At 38.6% G+C, this 17,436-nt stretch overlaps 1 protein-coding gene across 2 annotated transcripts in view; it reads left to right on the top strand.

Annotated features, from left to right (window-relative positions):
* The first annotated feature begins 584 nt into the window (after positions 1 to 584).
* LOC121383137 (laminin subunit alpha-2-like) overlaps positions 585 to 17,436 on the top strand; it is a 75,801-nt gene continuing 58,949 nt past the window's right edge. The window contains exon 1 of one of the 2 annotated variants that reach the window (XM_041512952.1): positions 585 to 851. In XM_041512952.1, the coding sequence (XP_041368886.1) occupies positions 647 to 851 (205 nt within the window). In that variant the 5' untranslated portion in view covers positions 585 to 646. Of the gene's footprint in view, positions 858 to 17,436 lie in introns of both variants that reach the window. The other variant, XM_041512951.1, reaches the window with a different exon arrangement.

Below are 17,436 nucleotides of genomic sequence, written 5' to 3'. Positions count from 1 at the left end.
AAGAAGACGTTTTTTCTTTGTTTTTTGTTGTTGTTTTTTTCTCTCTTTTTTGTTTTGTTTGTTTCCTGATAATTTAGAAAAAATATTGATGTGTTGTTATTATTATTATAGTTCCATTTGCGTAAATAGTTATATTATATTTTGTAGATAAAATTAAAAAGTAGTTTTTATTCTGCAAGAAACTGAATTCAGAATGACCCGTTTTACCATTCACCGCAATATATCATGTATATAAGGTTTTACTTATATGTAAGAGTACATGCATTTATAACGCTGACCTTTTTCAACTTAATAAATAACCACTGCTTTGCTACTGCGCTGCTTATATACATTTCATAAATAAAATGGATAGAAAGATTTTAAACGGAGCTTGATAAGCTTTCTTTGTAAAATGTATTACAGTTTCTATTTTGGAATTCACTGTAGTAATACAAAAATGGAAGTGGGGGGTAGGAGGGGTCGGGCTGGAGGATGGAACGAGAACTTGGACAACGAGTATGACAACATAACAAAAAAAATATGTCTAATCCTGACCTAGTTACCTTAAATATACCACGTGACCTCACAGACAGCCAAGCGCGACATAGCGACATGTGCCTGTGTGAAAAAATATATATCTCGTGTTAGCATAACTGTAACTCCGGTCATGGGGATAAATAAAATATATCAGGTTATTTTTCTTGGATTATTATGTGTGATATTTTTCTCCCATTTCGTGGATGGACGTGGTATTTTACGAAAAAGACGGAGCCGAAAACCAAAAATAGAAATGTCTATGCTTGTGAGAAAACAAGAACTTCTTCAACGTCAGAGAAACCAGCATGTCAATATTGAGAGACGACCTTGTCCAGGTACAGGTAAGTTTTTGTTTTTTTCAGTCGTGTACTTTTTTCAGGTACTATTGATATCAATAGGTGAATAAGCCTACACGAGAGCCATGTGTGTGTATATATGTACATTCTTATACAGACCTACATTTTTTTTACACATTGTGACATAAGTACTTCCTGGATGAATGACTTAATGAATCAATCAATGAATGGAACGACGAATCAGTAAATAAACTAATGGAATAGTGAATGAACGAATGGATAGACGGAAGAAAGAAATACAGAAATAATGAGTAGGAGTGGGGAGAAGAAAGTTAATACGGTGAAGTAAAAATAAGTGAATATTATTATACAAGGGGTGACTGAAAGGTTGTCGGCCTAACTAGGTCGGGTTTGCCCTAAGGGCATGCCTACATGTTACTTTTCATATAAATTGAAGTGGGTTATACTAGATCTGAGCTTTAATATTTTACAGTTAAAGGGACTGTCCTGAATTTTCTGCCATTTGAACATATTTACTAACAAATCCTTTTTATCAACTAAAACTACATATTAAATATATTTACTTATTTACAATTCTAGTGTCTGTATATCTAGTGTGATTGCTGTCGTGTGTTAATGTTTGTAGCAGTCAATTTTCATTTTAATTCGTAAATTGTTTTTTCTTCGTACGCGAAATTACTGGAAGGTAAAATCCGGTTTAGGCTACTATAAACATTAGAACAACAAGAAACACCGTAACTTGTTTATACAAACACTGTTACTGTAAACAAGAAAATATATTAAACGTAATGTTCGCATCAAAAAGACTCGTTACAATGAAAGCAAATTCAAGACTGCCCCTTTAATAGTAATCTTTGAGTGGAAAAAAGAAATTAAAACTACTAAAATGATCGTGTATATGGATGAGTCTTAGCGTGCGTATTGCTTACATATGACAAGATATATTAATTAGTATGTGTAATGAGAGCTCTTCCAGAAAATACTAAATCATATGGGAGAAAAGCAGTCGAATTATTGCCAATGGGTGATAGGTCTTTGCTTCGTGTACCTAATGTCAACAAATTAAATTAAATTTATAGCCCATGGGTGGTTGAAAATATCAGTTTGTTCTTCCATGTTATTATTTCAAGATCAGCTCTTTATAAGAGTGGAGGGTGGGTAATTCCATCTTAAAGGGACATGCCTGAGTTTGTCGCATTGTAAGATGTTTCCGACTAATAAAATATTTCTACGATTAAACTTACATATTAAATATATTTTCTTGTTTAGAATATCAGTGTCTGTATATTCAATGTGTTTCTGGTCGTCTTAATATTTGTAAGAAGCCCAAACTGGATTCTGTCTTCAAATAATTTCGTACGTACGAAAAAATTATATTTTAGGAAATAAAATAAAATTTAACAGAGTAAAAAATACTAGAACGATCCGAAACACGTTTAATATACAGCCACTTATATTTTACGCAGACTATCAACTATCACGACGAAGTTGGCTAACTCGACGGTTGCTTTGTAATTTTCCCAACCCAAGACTTAGAATGAACAACTAGTCGGTCGTAGAAGTTCAGTATGACGGGAATCGAGTTGTAACAATGCTCAGACTAGCAACTGGACAGTCATAGAAGTCGAGAGATCAGCAATTTGTGACAGTCGGTAGTCTGAGGCTAACATAGGACAGGGTCTTCTTCAAATTAAAGGACACTTCTTAATCTAAACTAAATAGACAGATTTTCAATTTCCCTTTTGATGAGAGCAGATTCTCTTCTTGGCCCTCTCGCCCTCTGGGTACCTTCACGAGACTCGCTTGGCAATGCATGTTTTTGCAACACTGAGAAAATGTGGGTACACCCACGTTTTATAATGTTTGTAGTTTTACAACTGTTTTATTGTCCATTGACAAGAGCTACGGTATTTCATAAACATGACGCATCTATCAAAGCAAAATCTGTATTGTTCGTACAGAGATAAGTTCGAAGTGTGTATACCTGTTGTTGTTCAATCACGTGTTATTTGTAGCAGGGAACGACATATTCAATGAACTGAGAGGTGTGTTTACAAGAAACTCATTCACCATATATGTGACTCTTGTTATAGGGTATTAATACTTCACCACTAGTCAGCCATAAGCATGCGTTTAAAAATATATATAGACAGACGGACAGACAGGGCAGACAAATCGTTTATTTACTTGTACCTTGTATAGAGATTAAAACAAAACAAGACCGACAATAATAATACAATATGTTGACAAATAAAAATGTTTATTTAAACAATAACGCATTGTTTAAAAGATCTGATTAAGATGTCAAACATAATAAGTATGCAGGCACATAGGAAGTGAGAGAAATATGTATGTATGTATGTATGTATTGATGTATGAATATCTATATATTGTATGTATGTCGAGGTTGACTATTACATACATAGATATTAACGCACTGGCGCAGGGGATAATTAAATCCTTTCTGGCCACACAAATTGTCCCATGCCGTTGCTGGGACTCGAACCTGTGGCACCGATTCGCCCGCAAATTGCAAGGCTAACCACGATACGCTCTGAGCTATCGAAGCTTCCATAAAAAGGAAGTTCTTTAACTCAACCATATGCATGGGGCCTACAATCTACGCGGTCGATCCCGCTTACGTGCATGGAACAGTGGGCAGACCTGGCACTGGCTAGTATGTATTGATGTATGAATATTTATATATTGTATGTATGTCGAGGTTGACTATTACATACATAGATATTAACACACTGGCGCAGGGGATAATTAAATCCTTTCTGGCCTCACAAATTGTCCCATGCCGTTGCTGGGACTCGAACCTGTGACATGTATGTATGTATGTATTTATGTATGTATGAATATGTATGTATATGTATATGTATATGTATGTATGTATGTATGTATGTATGTATATATATATGCATATACACACATCATTTCTACGGGCCTGGTATGACATATTGATCAGTATTAGCGAATATGCATGAATGGATGAATGATTGATTGATTGATTGAATGAATGAATGAATGAATGTTTAACGACATCATAGCACGCAAAATTTCGGAGTTTCAAAACAAGTTTGTTGAACACTAGAGCACATTGATTTATTAATCATCGGCTATTGGATGTCAACCATTTGGTAATTTTGACATACCAATCGTGGTGCATTGGTTGGAACCAGAAGTAGCCCGATGGGCCCACTAACGGGGATCGATCCCAAATCGACCGCGCTTCAAGCGAGCGCTTTACCACTGGGCTACGTCCCGCCCCGAGTTTCAAAACAAGTTCAACATGGAATCGAAATGATTCCATCACATTTCTCCTACCAAGTATAGCTGTTTTACCAAAATGATTCCATCACATTTCTCCTACCAAGTATAGCTGTTTTACCAAAATGATTCCATCACATTTCTCCTACCAAGTATAGCTGTTTTACCAAAATGTGGTGCACCGTCAGCGTACACTGACAGTGCTCACTGAATGTGGAGGTGACCGGCCTCGGTGGCGTCGTGGTTACGCCATCAGTCTACAGGCTGGTAGGTACTGGGTTCGGATCCCAGTCGAGGCATGGGATTTTTAATCCAGATACCGACTCCAAACCCTGAGTGAGTGCTCCGCAAGACTCAATGGGTAGGTGTAAACCACTTGCACCGACCAGTGATCCATAACTGGTTCAACAAAGGCCATGGTTTATGCTATCCTGCCTGTGGGAAGCGCAAATAAAAGAAAACTTGCTGCCTGTCGTAAAAGAGTAGCCTATGTGGCGACAGCGGGTTTCCTCTAAAAACAGTGTCAGAATGACCATATGTTTGACGTCCAATAGCCAATGATAAGATAAAAAATTAATGTGTTCTAGTGGCGTCGTTAAATAAAACAAACTTTTGAATGTGGAGGAAACTTCTTCATAATCAAAGAATGTGTCATTAAGTATGTGGCCACAGCACAAGACTTCATCCTTCCTGCACCGCCTATTGGACGACTGCCACTCTCCCAAGAATTAAGGTGGTTCACAACTGTATCGTTCCAGTCATCATGCCAAGTTGAAAACATATTGGTTAATTCCATTTTTAAAATCAGCTTAGAGTATACCAACCCTGACAAAAGGCAAATCTAAGGAAGATTCGACTCTTTTTTTCGGTTATCATCAAGTAATGTTTTATGTGAATCTTCCAACACATACATGTACCATGGCATTGATTTGATATGTCAGTTCTGTAATGCCGGTTGTATGTGGAAATAACCCACACAGGTGGATTGATCCTGCGATGTATGTCACTGCAGACATTGCTTTAACATCCTGCTCCTAGTGTGTGTCAATACACAGAAATACTGTTCCACTAAAAGTAAATCATGTGACATATTTTCATTGTCATTAACTCAAAGTGCTTTGATTGCACATACTGAAAGAGGATACAAAAGTAACATAACTGACACCATACAATACAAAAGGGAGGTTTATTTTATATTTTGTATTTTATCAACCCCACGTTTACTCACGCGATTATACAAATCGTACAGTTATGAAAGTGGGCTTTGTGACGCTATCAACAGAACCGGCCTCGGTGGCGTCGTGGTTAGGCCATCGGTCAACAGGCTGGTAGGTACTGGGTTCGGATCCCAGTCGAGGCATGGGATTTTTAATCCAGATACCGACTCCAAACCCTGAGTGAGTGCTCCGCAAGACTCAATGGGTAGGTGTAAACCACTTGCACCGACCAGTGATCCATAACTGGTTCAACAAAGGCCATGGTTTATGCTATCCTGCCTGTGGGAAGCGCAAATAAAAGAAAACTTGCTGCCTGTCGTAAAAGAGTAGCCTATGTGGCGACAGCGGGTTTCCTCTAAAAACAGTGTCAGAATGACCATATGTTTGACGTCCAATAGCCAATGATAAGATAAAAAATTAATGTGTTCTAGTGGCGTCGTTAAATAAAACAAACTTTTGAATGTGGAGGAAACTTCTTCATAATCAAAGAATGTGTCATTAAGTATGTGGCCACAGCACAAGACTTCATCCTTCCTGCACCGCCTATTGGACGACTGCCACTCTCCCAAGAATTAAGGTGGTTCACAACTGTATCGTTCCAGTCATCATGCCAAGTTGAAAACATATTGGTTAATTCCATTTTTAAAATCAGCTTAGAGTATACCAACCCTGACAAAAGGCAAATCTAAGGAAGATTCGACTCTTTTTTTTCGGTTATCATCAAGTAATGTTTTATGTGAATCTTCCAACACATACATGTACCATGGCATTGATTTGATATGTCAGTTCTGTAATGCCGGTTGTATGTGGAAATAACCCACACAGGTGGATTGATCCTGCGATGTATGTCACTGCAGACATTGCTTTAACATCCTGCTCCTAGTGTGTGTCAATACACAGAAATACTGTTCCACTAAAAGTAAATCATGTGACATATTTTCATTGTCATTAACTCAAAGTGCTTTGATTGCACATACTGAAAGAGGATACAAAAGTAACATAACTGACACCACACAATACAAAAGGGAGGTTTATTTTATATTTTGTATTTTATCAACCCCACGTTTACTCACGCGATTATACAAATCGTACAGTTATGAAAGTGGGCTTTGTGACGCTATCAACAGAACCGGCCTCGGTGGCGTCGTGGTTAGGCCATCGGTCAACAGGCTGGTAGGTACTGGGTTCGGATCCCAGTCGAGGCATGGGATTTTTAATCCAGATACCGACTCCAAACCCTGAGTGAGTGCTCCGCAAGGCTCAATGAGTAGGTGTAAACCACTTGCACCGATCAGTGATCCATAACTGGTTCAACAAAGGCCATGGTTTATACTATCCTGCCTGTGGAAAGTGCAAATAAAAGATCCCTTGCTGCTAATCGGAAAGAGTAGCCCATGAAGTGGCGACAGCGGGTTTCCTCTCAAAATCTGTGTGGTCCTTAACCATATGTCTGACGCCATATAACCGTAAATAAAATGTGTTGAGTGCGTCGTTAAATAAAACATTTCTTTCTTTCTTTCTATCAATTAACGTATGGGCAAGTAAGAAATCATGAAACGGTTAGGGTGGTGAGAAAGTTGCTTCAGTGCCCACCATCCATAGAACGCAGTTCAAATTCTTTATTACTTATCAGCATTATACAAACATAAACGTATAATAAATAAATATTGGAATTAAATAATTTTCAATCACCCTATGGCATGAACATAGTATTGTACTATTTAGATAGTGGCTGTCAAAATATTACACATGTGCTGTCGATATTTAAAACTAGACTGCTACCAGTGATGAAGGTAATGGACTGGTGTAGTATTAAGGAATATGTGAGAAGTCAATACGGTCCATCGTCACTGGCCTCCACACATTTCTTGTTGTCTTCATTAAGGACCATTTGGTGGAGGTTTTTTGTTGTTGTTGTTGTTGTTGTTTGTTTACATTTTCTCGTTCCAGCCACTGCACCACAACTGATATATCAAAGGCCCTTATATGTGCTATTCTGTCTGTGGGATGATGTATATAACAGATCCTTGCTACTAATTGAAAAAATGTAGGGTGGTTTCCTCTCAAAGACTATGTCAGAATTAACAAAATGTTTGACATACAATATCCGATGATTAATGAATCAATGTGCTGTTGTGGTGTTGTTAAACAAAACAAACTTTAGCTTTTTGTTTTTTTTAAGACACGTTTTCAAGTGAGACGGAAACCTGCGACATAACATAGAACTTCCTTTTTGCACATTAATTATAGATAATTAAGATGTTATTTCACCTAGCTTTACCGGGTTATAAATTCAGTTGAAGATGCGCAGACTATACGACTAGAGGTAAAGCCGGTCATACACATATTTGCTCTTTCTTAATCCTCTTCATTTCACAGTAAATAAAAAAGTACAATATATAACAGCTACACTGATTGGTCTAAATTATCTTATATATATTTTTTTTTAAATTAACAGTTCCGTGTATACTGTCACAAAGAGTTGTAAACGTATGAGACAAAAGGTCGATAGAGATGAGCGGCGCCTTCCCTTTAGAAATACATGGAATTTTTTTTAATTTAATGGGGGTTTTTGTGGGAAGGAGGTTCGCACGAAATTGAATCTCTTTTTTTGTGAAAATGGCACGAAATTCAAAGGTTTTTGTTGTTGTTATTGTTGGCAGGTTTGGGTTTTTTAATATTTGGGTTGAGAGGATCGCGCAAAACTGAAAGTTGTTTTGTGTAAATGGTGCAAAATTTCCGAATGTACTTTCTCGTGTGGCACAAATAATATAAGTGTCATATATATCTATCGATTGTTTTCACGGGACAGAAGTTAGTGTCCTAGCGCAGAAGATAACTCCTTTAGATTACTTATTATCATCATACACACAATATATAATAGGTTACAGACTACCCTTTGGCCTTCCGATTAGCAGCGAGATATATTGAATATAGTTCGCCCATCCAACATGGTCTATGATAACATCCATCACATGGATACTACTTCATGTCAGTACTGGTATATTTTCACAGACGTAAAACAGATCCACAGGAGATCTCATTCTTTTCAGTGGCGCAGTGATGTTTGGGAACAGAATATAATTTGGTATAATGTTTTGGCCGTGGGCAGGATTTATCTTAGTAGAGCACTCCCCTGAGATGCTTGGGTCGAAGGATCGGATTGGAATATCTCCCGTTCCAACCAGAGCACCACAACGGCTGTGATATGTACTGTTCTGTGTGTTGAAAAGTGCATATAAACGATCCCTTTCTAATAATAGAAACATGAAGCGGGTTTTTTCTGTAGATTGCGTGTCACAATTACCAAATGTTAGACACCCAACAGTCGATTAGTTGATCAATGGGTTCTAGTGGTGGTGTTATACAAAATAAACTAACTTTTTCTCTTTCTTCCCCACCCAAGTGAAAAGCGTGTTCATGATTTTTCGTTCGGACGAAAGAACGGACTTGACCACCTTTGTGACAGAATACATACTCACATTTTGCAAATATTTGACATCATCACTGTTTTGACAGTGCGTCATGAGTCCGTGTCATCACAGCTGCTTATATATCCCTTGAGCTTTATCTTGTACAGACTGAGCTTTGTCAAACCAGTCTTGCGAGTGGCATGACCTTGTGAAAACTCCCTTTGGACTTTCTGATGCCTTATGAAATTGTCATTCAGATTGGCGCCCCACCTAAAACATTAAAATTCAGCTCCACAAACTTCTAACTTTACATGGCAACCTAATCTTCTATGCTACTGGAGGGGGGGGGGGGGGGGCGGGGATGGGGTGGAGCGGAACGTAGTTCAGTGGTACAGCGCTCGCCTGATGCGCGATCGATTCCCCTCGGTGGACCCATTGGGCTATTTCTCGTTCCAGCTAGTGCTTCACAACTGGTGGTCAAAAGCCGTGGTACGTACTATCCTGTCTGTGGGATGGTGCATAAAAAGATCCCTTGGTGCTAATCGACAATAGCCCATGAAGTAGCCACAGCGGGCTTCCTCTCTCAATATATGTGTTCTCCTTAAACATATGTCCGACGCCATATAACCGTAAATAAAATGTATTGAGTATGTCGTTAAATAAAACAGTTCCTTCCTTCTATACTACTGTATCTCTAAAACTGATAGTCGATTAGTAAGCGCCTTTAAACATAAAAGTTTGAATTTACGAAGCCTGTTTTCTTAAACGAGTGTGTTTAAGCATTGTAATTACATTTAGTTACACGCGTGTAAATCAAGCAGGCTTTGTAAAATCGGCCCAAGTTTCTATTTTGAACATGCAAGGCAGATACAAAAAGAAAACAAAAGAAAAAGAAGCACTGGACCCACCGTTGCCGCCCCTAACAACAATCAGGTGACATATTACCTGTCCCCACAGCTTCCTACAGGGTTAACAAATGTCATCTGTTTGTGTATGTCTGGATACACGTGTTTGTGATTCAATGAGCAAACACGAACCACGTGTTCGTAGATAGCAGGCAGTCTGCAAACACCAGCCTGGTGTGGGTATACAAAACCTTCTTACCGCTCGCTAGTCTACATCATGGTGGCTGCTTCCACAATATGTTTAATGGATGATGTATAGCGGTTATTTCTGAACGGATCTCTAACAGGTGGCGCATGGCAACGACAAAACCACCATCCATGATCAAGACCGTATCTCTGAACAAAGTTTAAAGTTTCGTTTTGTTTAACGACACCACTAGAGCACACTGATTAATTAATCATCGGCTATTGGATGTCAAATATTTGATAATTCTGACTCGTAGTCATCAGAGAAAACCCGCTACATTTTTCCATTAGCAGCAAGGGATCTTTTATATGCACTTTCCCACAGACAGGAAAGCATATACCACAGCGTTTGACCAGTTGTGGTGCATCGGTTGGAACGAGAAAAACTTCAATGAGTTCAATGGACCAACTGAGGTGGTTCGATCCTGCGACGCAAGCACCTCAGGCGAGCGCTCAACCGATTGAGCTAAATCCCGCCCGGATCTCTGAGCAATGCAAAGTCGATTGATTCCATGAAGCCGTTAAAATGAGATCTCCTAATAAAAGGTCAGCCTACTTACAGGACAATTTGTAAACATACTAGGAGTTGCAAACATACTAGGAGTTGCAAATATACTGGGGCCTAATTCACAAAGGTCTATTAGGCTCTACCAGACAACAAATAATCGTCTTTGCCAGTCTTTTAGCATTGCACTGCGATATGGCAAAGTTGCGAGAGTGTAGTGAATTAGGTCCCTGATTCGGGTGGGGTGATTAGATCAATCGGTAGAACTATAATTGTATTGATGTATTGGACACCTCTAAAGTACTTTACAAAGGTCGGCTATCTTGTTGGTATCACCTGGCTGACGGATTATCACGTTTAGCATTTATTGTGATTCATGTATCGGCACTATGTTGGCAATGAATCTTGCAGTCCCTTTGAAGTGGTTTTTTAAATATCGCTCTGGTAACTTGCAGTTCCTGTGCAGTGGTATTTTAAATGTCGCTGTAGCCGATACGCGACATGGTGAGAGTCACATTAAAATAGCAGAATCGTGACAACAGATACCTCATCCGGCAGAAGAGTCGTAGCCAGCTGTCGGGGGTCTTCTGTTTAACCCTCATCTTTCGAGATTTAAACGGACTATACATAACCTCAGATTGTAGCAATCGTGATTCGTTGTTGTTCTTTTGTTGTTGTGTTGCTGTTGTAGTTGTTGCTGCTGCTGCAGCAGCTGTTGTTGTTGTTGGTGCTGTTGCTGCTGGTATTGGGTTTTTTTTTCTCAAACATAAATTTAAAATAAAATACAAATATGATTAATGTCATCTCCCAATTAAAAAAAAGAATTAGAAAAACTAAGGGAACACATAAATAGTTAATTCGAGTGTCCTCTTGCGAATAACATAAAATAGAATAACGCTAGAGGACACTCGAGCAAATAAAAAGTAACAAAATATGTGCACTATTACCAGAACCTGATATTTGCATATACTTACCTATTCTGACACCCTATAGCTGGGGGCGGGACGTAGCCCAGTGGTAAAACGTTCGCTTGATGCGCGGTCGGTCTAGGATCGATCCCCGTCGGTGGGCCCATTGGCCTATTTCTCGTTCCAGCCAGTGCTCCACAATTGGTGTAACAAAGACCGTGGTATGTACTATCCTGTCTGTGAGATGGTACATATAAAAGATCCCTTGCTGCTAATAAAAAAAGAGTAGCCCATGAAGTGGCGACAGCAGGTTTCCTCTCTCAATATCTGTGTGGTCCTTAACTATATGCCTGACGCCATATAATCGTAAATAAAATGTGATGAGTGCGTCGTTAAATAAAACATTTCCTTCCTTCCCTATAGCCGATGTATATTTTTGTGCTGGGGTGTCGTTAAACATTCATACATTCATGCAACCAGAACCCTCATTCATATTATCAGGAAGTTAACTGTGTTACTGACATCCAGTGCCATAATACTGATATTCATTCCCGCATTACATTTTTTTTATTTTGTACAAACAGTACTATTATGATAATGAATTAAATTTCGTCTCAAGTAACATGTGTTCCGTTCTTCCCTTCTGTCAGTATAGGTACGACCATGAAACATTGCCTTCAAATCTCATTCTAGCCAGTGAACCAAGACTGGTATATCAAAGACCGTGGTATGTGCTATCCTGTCTGTGGGATGGTGCATATAAAAAATCCCTTGCTACTAATGAAAGAAAAAAATGTATTGGGTTTCCTCTCAGTATATATGTCAAAATTACCAAATGTTTGACATCCAGTGCTCCAGTGGTGTCGTTAAACAAAACAAATCTCTTCTCTTTTTTTTACTTTAATATAAAGAGTAACATGTAATTAATCATGTACTATTAAACAGTATTCCGTTGAAATTGATAGACACTGACAATATTTAATTTTTTTGTCGCACCTGTAATATGACCGAATGAGGTCACAACTTTCCCCGTCTGGTTTCCATACAACCATAAATCTAAATATTATTTAAAACATTTCATCTGCGATTTGTTTTGTTCACGTGTTGGAATTCTTTCTGCTGGGTGATGATCCCATAGGTCAAAAACACTCAAGTGATCACGTGGGCAATCACCTCATTGAGGACGACAATGATGTCAGGCAGATCACTATCCCACATTAGCCGACGACCTGCTGGGAAAGTACCGAATTTCCACACCGATACACCGGTTCACAACTCGCTGTACTTGATTGACATTGGGTTCGTCACGAAACGCGGACCGGTTTATAGCCATTAACAACTCTGTGGTGGTTGACCTTCGAGAGCCTCACAAACAGCTATGTAGGTGAAAATAACAAAGCTTGTAATAAGCTTGTCTAATATGAATTGTATTATACGTTCGACGTTTGATTAGCCTGTGAGACTATGCCAATACATTGTAATTGCATGTATATGTAATTTTAAAGCATTTGATATTAGACGGGGTTGATGGCAATCCCTGTTGTTATTTTACTAGACTGTTGAGCTAGACAGCTAGACAGCTAGACAGGCAGGGCAGACATGCCGGTAATCGGGAAGGCCTGTAAAATGAAACGACGGCAAAAACATGTATAGATTAACTTACTGGAGAACGGATAATGCATGTGTATTTAATTTAACGTAGTCCAGTGGTAAAGCACTCGCTTGATGCGCGGTCGGTTTGGGATCGATCCCCGTCAGTGGGCCCATTGGGCTATTTCTCGCTCCAGCCAGTGCACTACGACTGGCACATCAAAGGCCGCGGTATGTGCTATCCTGTCTATGGGATGGTACATATAACAGATCCCTTGCTGCTAATCGAAAAGAGTAGCCTCCGACGCCATATAACCGTAAATAAAATGTGTTGAGTGCGTCGTTAAATAAACAGTTTCCTTCCTTATTTGATTTAATGGTACATTCATTAAGTAACCTACAGCATATATTTGAATGATACATGCATCGTTCATGAAAGAAAGACTCTAGTTGTAAAGTATCCTTAAAACGTATTACATCATGTCATTAATAAAATCTGTTAAAACTCGTCATGTATTATTACACATTAAAAAAGAAAACAATTTAAAAAAAAAAAAAAAAAAAACAACTAAACAAAACAAGCAAGCAAACCGCGAAAACAAACCAAAACAGAAAAGAAAAACAAAGAAATAAAACCACAACTCGTAATGTTTCAGTGTAAATGTAACATGGAAGCGGGGTCGCAGTTCGATAGGAAATGTCGCGAGTTTCATGCATGTACCAGTGTTTTTCTAACACGCCCATCTATATATAAAAGCTTGGTATGGTCTTTCCGTCACATTAGTGGCATATTTTACCAGCCTCCAAGGGCAGAAACTAGTTCTGTTGGTGTTTGTTTATGGTTTCAGTTTTATTTATACGCAACCTTTAACAGGTTTCAAAATTTGTTTTTAATGGAATTCAAACTTGGTGAAAACATTGACTAGGGCAGGACACTGATTGGCTGATGACCAGTGTTACGTACAAACAAATGATCTACTATCAGATGAATATATGACATTTGCACCAATATGATAAGCTATTGCAGTGTTGTGCATAAGCGTACGAGACAGGGACTATAGAGATATTCCGGGGGAAAAGGAGCTGGCCTTTTCACCATGTTTTTCAATCATTCTACCCACAATATTAGTTACAATCCAAGTAAAAATGCGTCCACATTCGTTCGCAACCATATATTGCTATTTGGCAGTAATGCTGATACGAATTTAAGTCGTTTTACAGATTCGGGCATTTTCGTTTAATTCCGGCCAGAATCAGCGCCCCCCCCCCCCCCCCCCCCCCCCGCTTCGCTTACAAAAAACGGGAACCCATATGCCTATAGTGTTATTTAATAAGACTGTTCATAGCCAAGTAAGCTAGGCATTGGAAGATGCCAGCAACTACTGCGGGGTGGTGATGTTTACTGTTAAATATTAATTTGTCTTTCAACTGAAGTGAGTGACCAGCCTCGGTGGCGTCGTTGTTAGGCCATCTGTCTACAGGCTGGTAGGTACTGGGTTCGGATCCCAGTCGAGGCATGGGATTTTTAATCCAGATACCGACTCCAAACCCTGAGTGAGTGCTCCGCAAGGCTCAATGGGTAGGTGTAAACCACTTGCACCGACCAGTGATCCATAACTGGTTCAACAAAGGCTATGGTTTGTACTATCCTGCCTGTGGGAAGCGCAAATAAAATATCCTTTGCTGCTAATCGGAAAGAGTAGCCCATGTAGTGGCGACAGCGGGTTTCCTCTTAAAATCTGTGTGGTCCTTAACCATATGTCTCACGTCATATAACCGTAAATAAAATGTGTTGAGTGCGTCGTTAAATAAAACATTTCTTTCTTTTTTCAACTGAAGTGAATGCATTTATCATCAAAGTTGGGGGCTGTGTCCACTTCCCACACCTATGGTAAAATATATACTTTGTTGACTTACAGAATATGTTCGAGTACGAATTTTGCATTGTGGTTTTCAATTTTTAACATAAACTGTAACGTGAAACATTCACCCAGTCATGATATTAACTCGTCAGTCCTTTGATGTTGAATACCTACATGTGTAATGATTCGTGTGTAAATCTAAGCTGTTGATCACATTGTGGTTCGAACACGTATCATGTTGTTTATGTCAACTAGCTAGATCGCCGCGCCAAGGACGTTCCTCACAATAAGATTAATGTATTCTGGTGGAAATCATTTACAGAACGCAAATAGTTTCAATAATAGTAGGGAGCAGTTGACAGTAACAGCTTTTTAACATTACGAATTGTATCTGACTGATGTCAACACATATACATGTACATTTTTTCGGAATTATTCAGCTATTAAAGACTAATTTAAATATACTATCCTACGAAAATGTTCGGTTACCATGTTGTTTTAATCCAAAATCTGACCCTTTACATCTCTGGTGCACGTTTGAATGGAGGAGATCGCACATGCACCATTCCTCTAATAAAGTGTACTAAAATAAACAGGAAGTTGCTTCATAATGCATCAAAAGGTTTAAGTGAAAGCTACAAAACATAACACTTTCATGAATATTCATTAGAAACAGATAGCGTTTAAGTAGATTATAAAACACACAGCAGGGGGTTTATATCGTTTTAGTTATTGTTTCCAGGGAAATAAAACGTTACATCTGTAATCAGGTGGAGTTGGTCTGTTTGGAATTCCATTAAAACAAAGTTGATATTTTTTTCTCAGAAATGAAAAGGTACATGTAGTTAATAACACTGATAAATTGCTGTTGCTACTACTGGTACCCCATTACTGTTGTTGCCACTACTACTACTACTACTACTTCTACTACTACATGTACTACTAACACAGCTGCTACTACTACTACTACTACTACTACTACTACTACATGTACTACTAACACAGCTGCTACTACTACTACTACTACTACTACTACTACTACTACATGTACTACTAACACAGCTGCTACTACTACTACTACTACTACTACTACTACTACATGTACTACTAACACAGCTGCTACTACTACTACTACTACTACTTCTACTACTACATGTACTACTAACACAGCTGCTACTACTACTACTACTACTACTATTACTACTACTACTACTACTACTACTTCTACTACTATTACTACTACTACTATTTCTACTACTACTACTTCTACTACTATTACTACTACTACTACTACGACTACTACTACTACTACTACTACTACTGATAATAATACTACTAATATCATACTAAAAGAAAGAAAGAAAGAAATGTTTTATTTAACGACGCATCAACACATTGTATTTACGGTTATATGGCGTCAGACATATGGTTAAGGACAACACAGATTTTGAGAGAGGAAACCCGCTATCGCTACTTCATGGGCTATTCTTTTCGATTAGCAGCAAGGGTTCTTTTATATGCACCATCCCACAGACAGGGTAGTACATACCACGGCCTTTGATATACCAGTCGTGGTGCACTGGCTGGGACGAGAAATAATATCACACTACTACACAATACATAAATAAACGTTTGTTAATTTTTTAAGACCTCGACGAGGAAAAAAAATGACTGGAGTGATTAATTACTCCCCTAACTTAGATTATGGTGAGTCATTTCAGATATTACCTATTGATACCATGTAAATTCACAGCCTAAGTGGAGCTAAAAGTTACTTTCCTTGAACTAGTCTTAGGGAAGTGATGGAGAACGAGATCGTCGGCTCTCCTTAAAGGTACCCGCAGAAAATATCCACTTAGGTTTCAAAAGTCATCTGTCCAACTGTGTGTCGATTTATTTTAATAATAGTAATAAGATATCACGCATGCCTGTGAAAATAACACCCCCAAAATGTCAGTACCACAAGGGAACAAGAATTGACATCTCATTGCAATTGCAACTAAAATAAATATATCGTCGACCAAGTCAAATGAACCCATTAGCTCCATTTTCAATTTTGATGAACCGTTCTAAATTATGCGTCAAAATTACCTTCAAGAAATTATGCAACATTTTCTATTTGACTTGAATCCTACGGCACATTTGCAAATTCAATAGTACTAAAACCAACCCTCGGCCGCTACCGACCCTGGTCGGGCTGCTTGTGCTCCATTGCACATGCCAGCGCGGGCGACCCCCTCTCCCACCCACCCCAGGCCCTTCCCTGTCCTGGACGAAGGGAGGAGCAGGCGAAAGTCGACACCTGCGCCCATGACAGGCGTGTGCTACAACAGTTTGTTATGAATGTGCACATTAAAACCTATGACCTGATCTGCTTAATTGTTTTCAGGTGGGTTTTTATTTGGGGGGGGGGGGTAGGGATGGAGTGGGGCTTGATATATAAAATAATGAATTAATTCATAATATTTTTATTAATCGCCAACAACACACCATGTCTGCTTTTTATGAATAAGACATTTCACAATATTTAATAGACTTATTTGTGACACATAATTTGAATTATTCATGAGCATAAACGCCTCACATTAACATTATTCTAACCACTGTGATATTGATTGTCAACAAATGGATTCCACTGAGAATAATAATCACCATAAAATATATACATGAGATAGGTGATGGATGTTAACATTTTTTGTTTTATGACTCAAAGGATGACAGACTGGCCTCGGTGGCGTCGTGAT

The sequence above is a fragment of the Gigantopelta aegis genome, chromosome 10 (assembly GCF_016097555.1).
Source record: "Gigantopelta aegis isolate Gae_Host chromosome 10, Gae_host_genome, whole genome shotgun sequence".
Taxonomy (NCBI): domain Eukaryota; kingdom Metazoa; phylum Mollusca; class Gastropoda; order Neomphalida; family Peltospiridae; genus Gigantopelta; species Gigantopelta aegis.
This window is presented reverse-complemented; position numbering and strand designations above follow the sequence as displayed.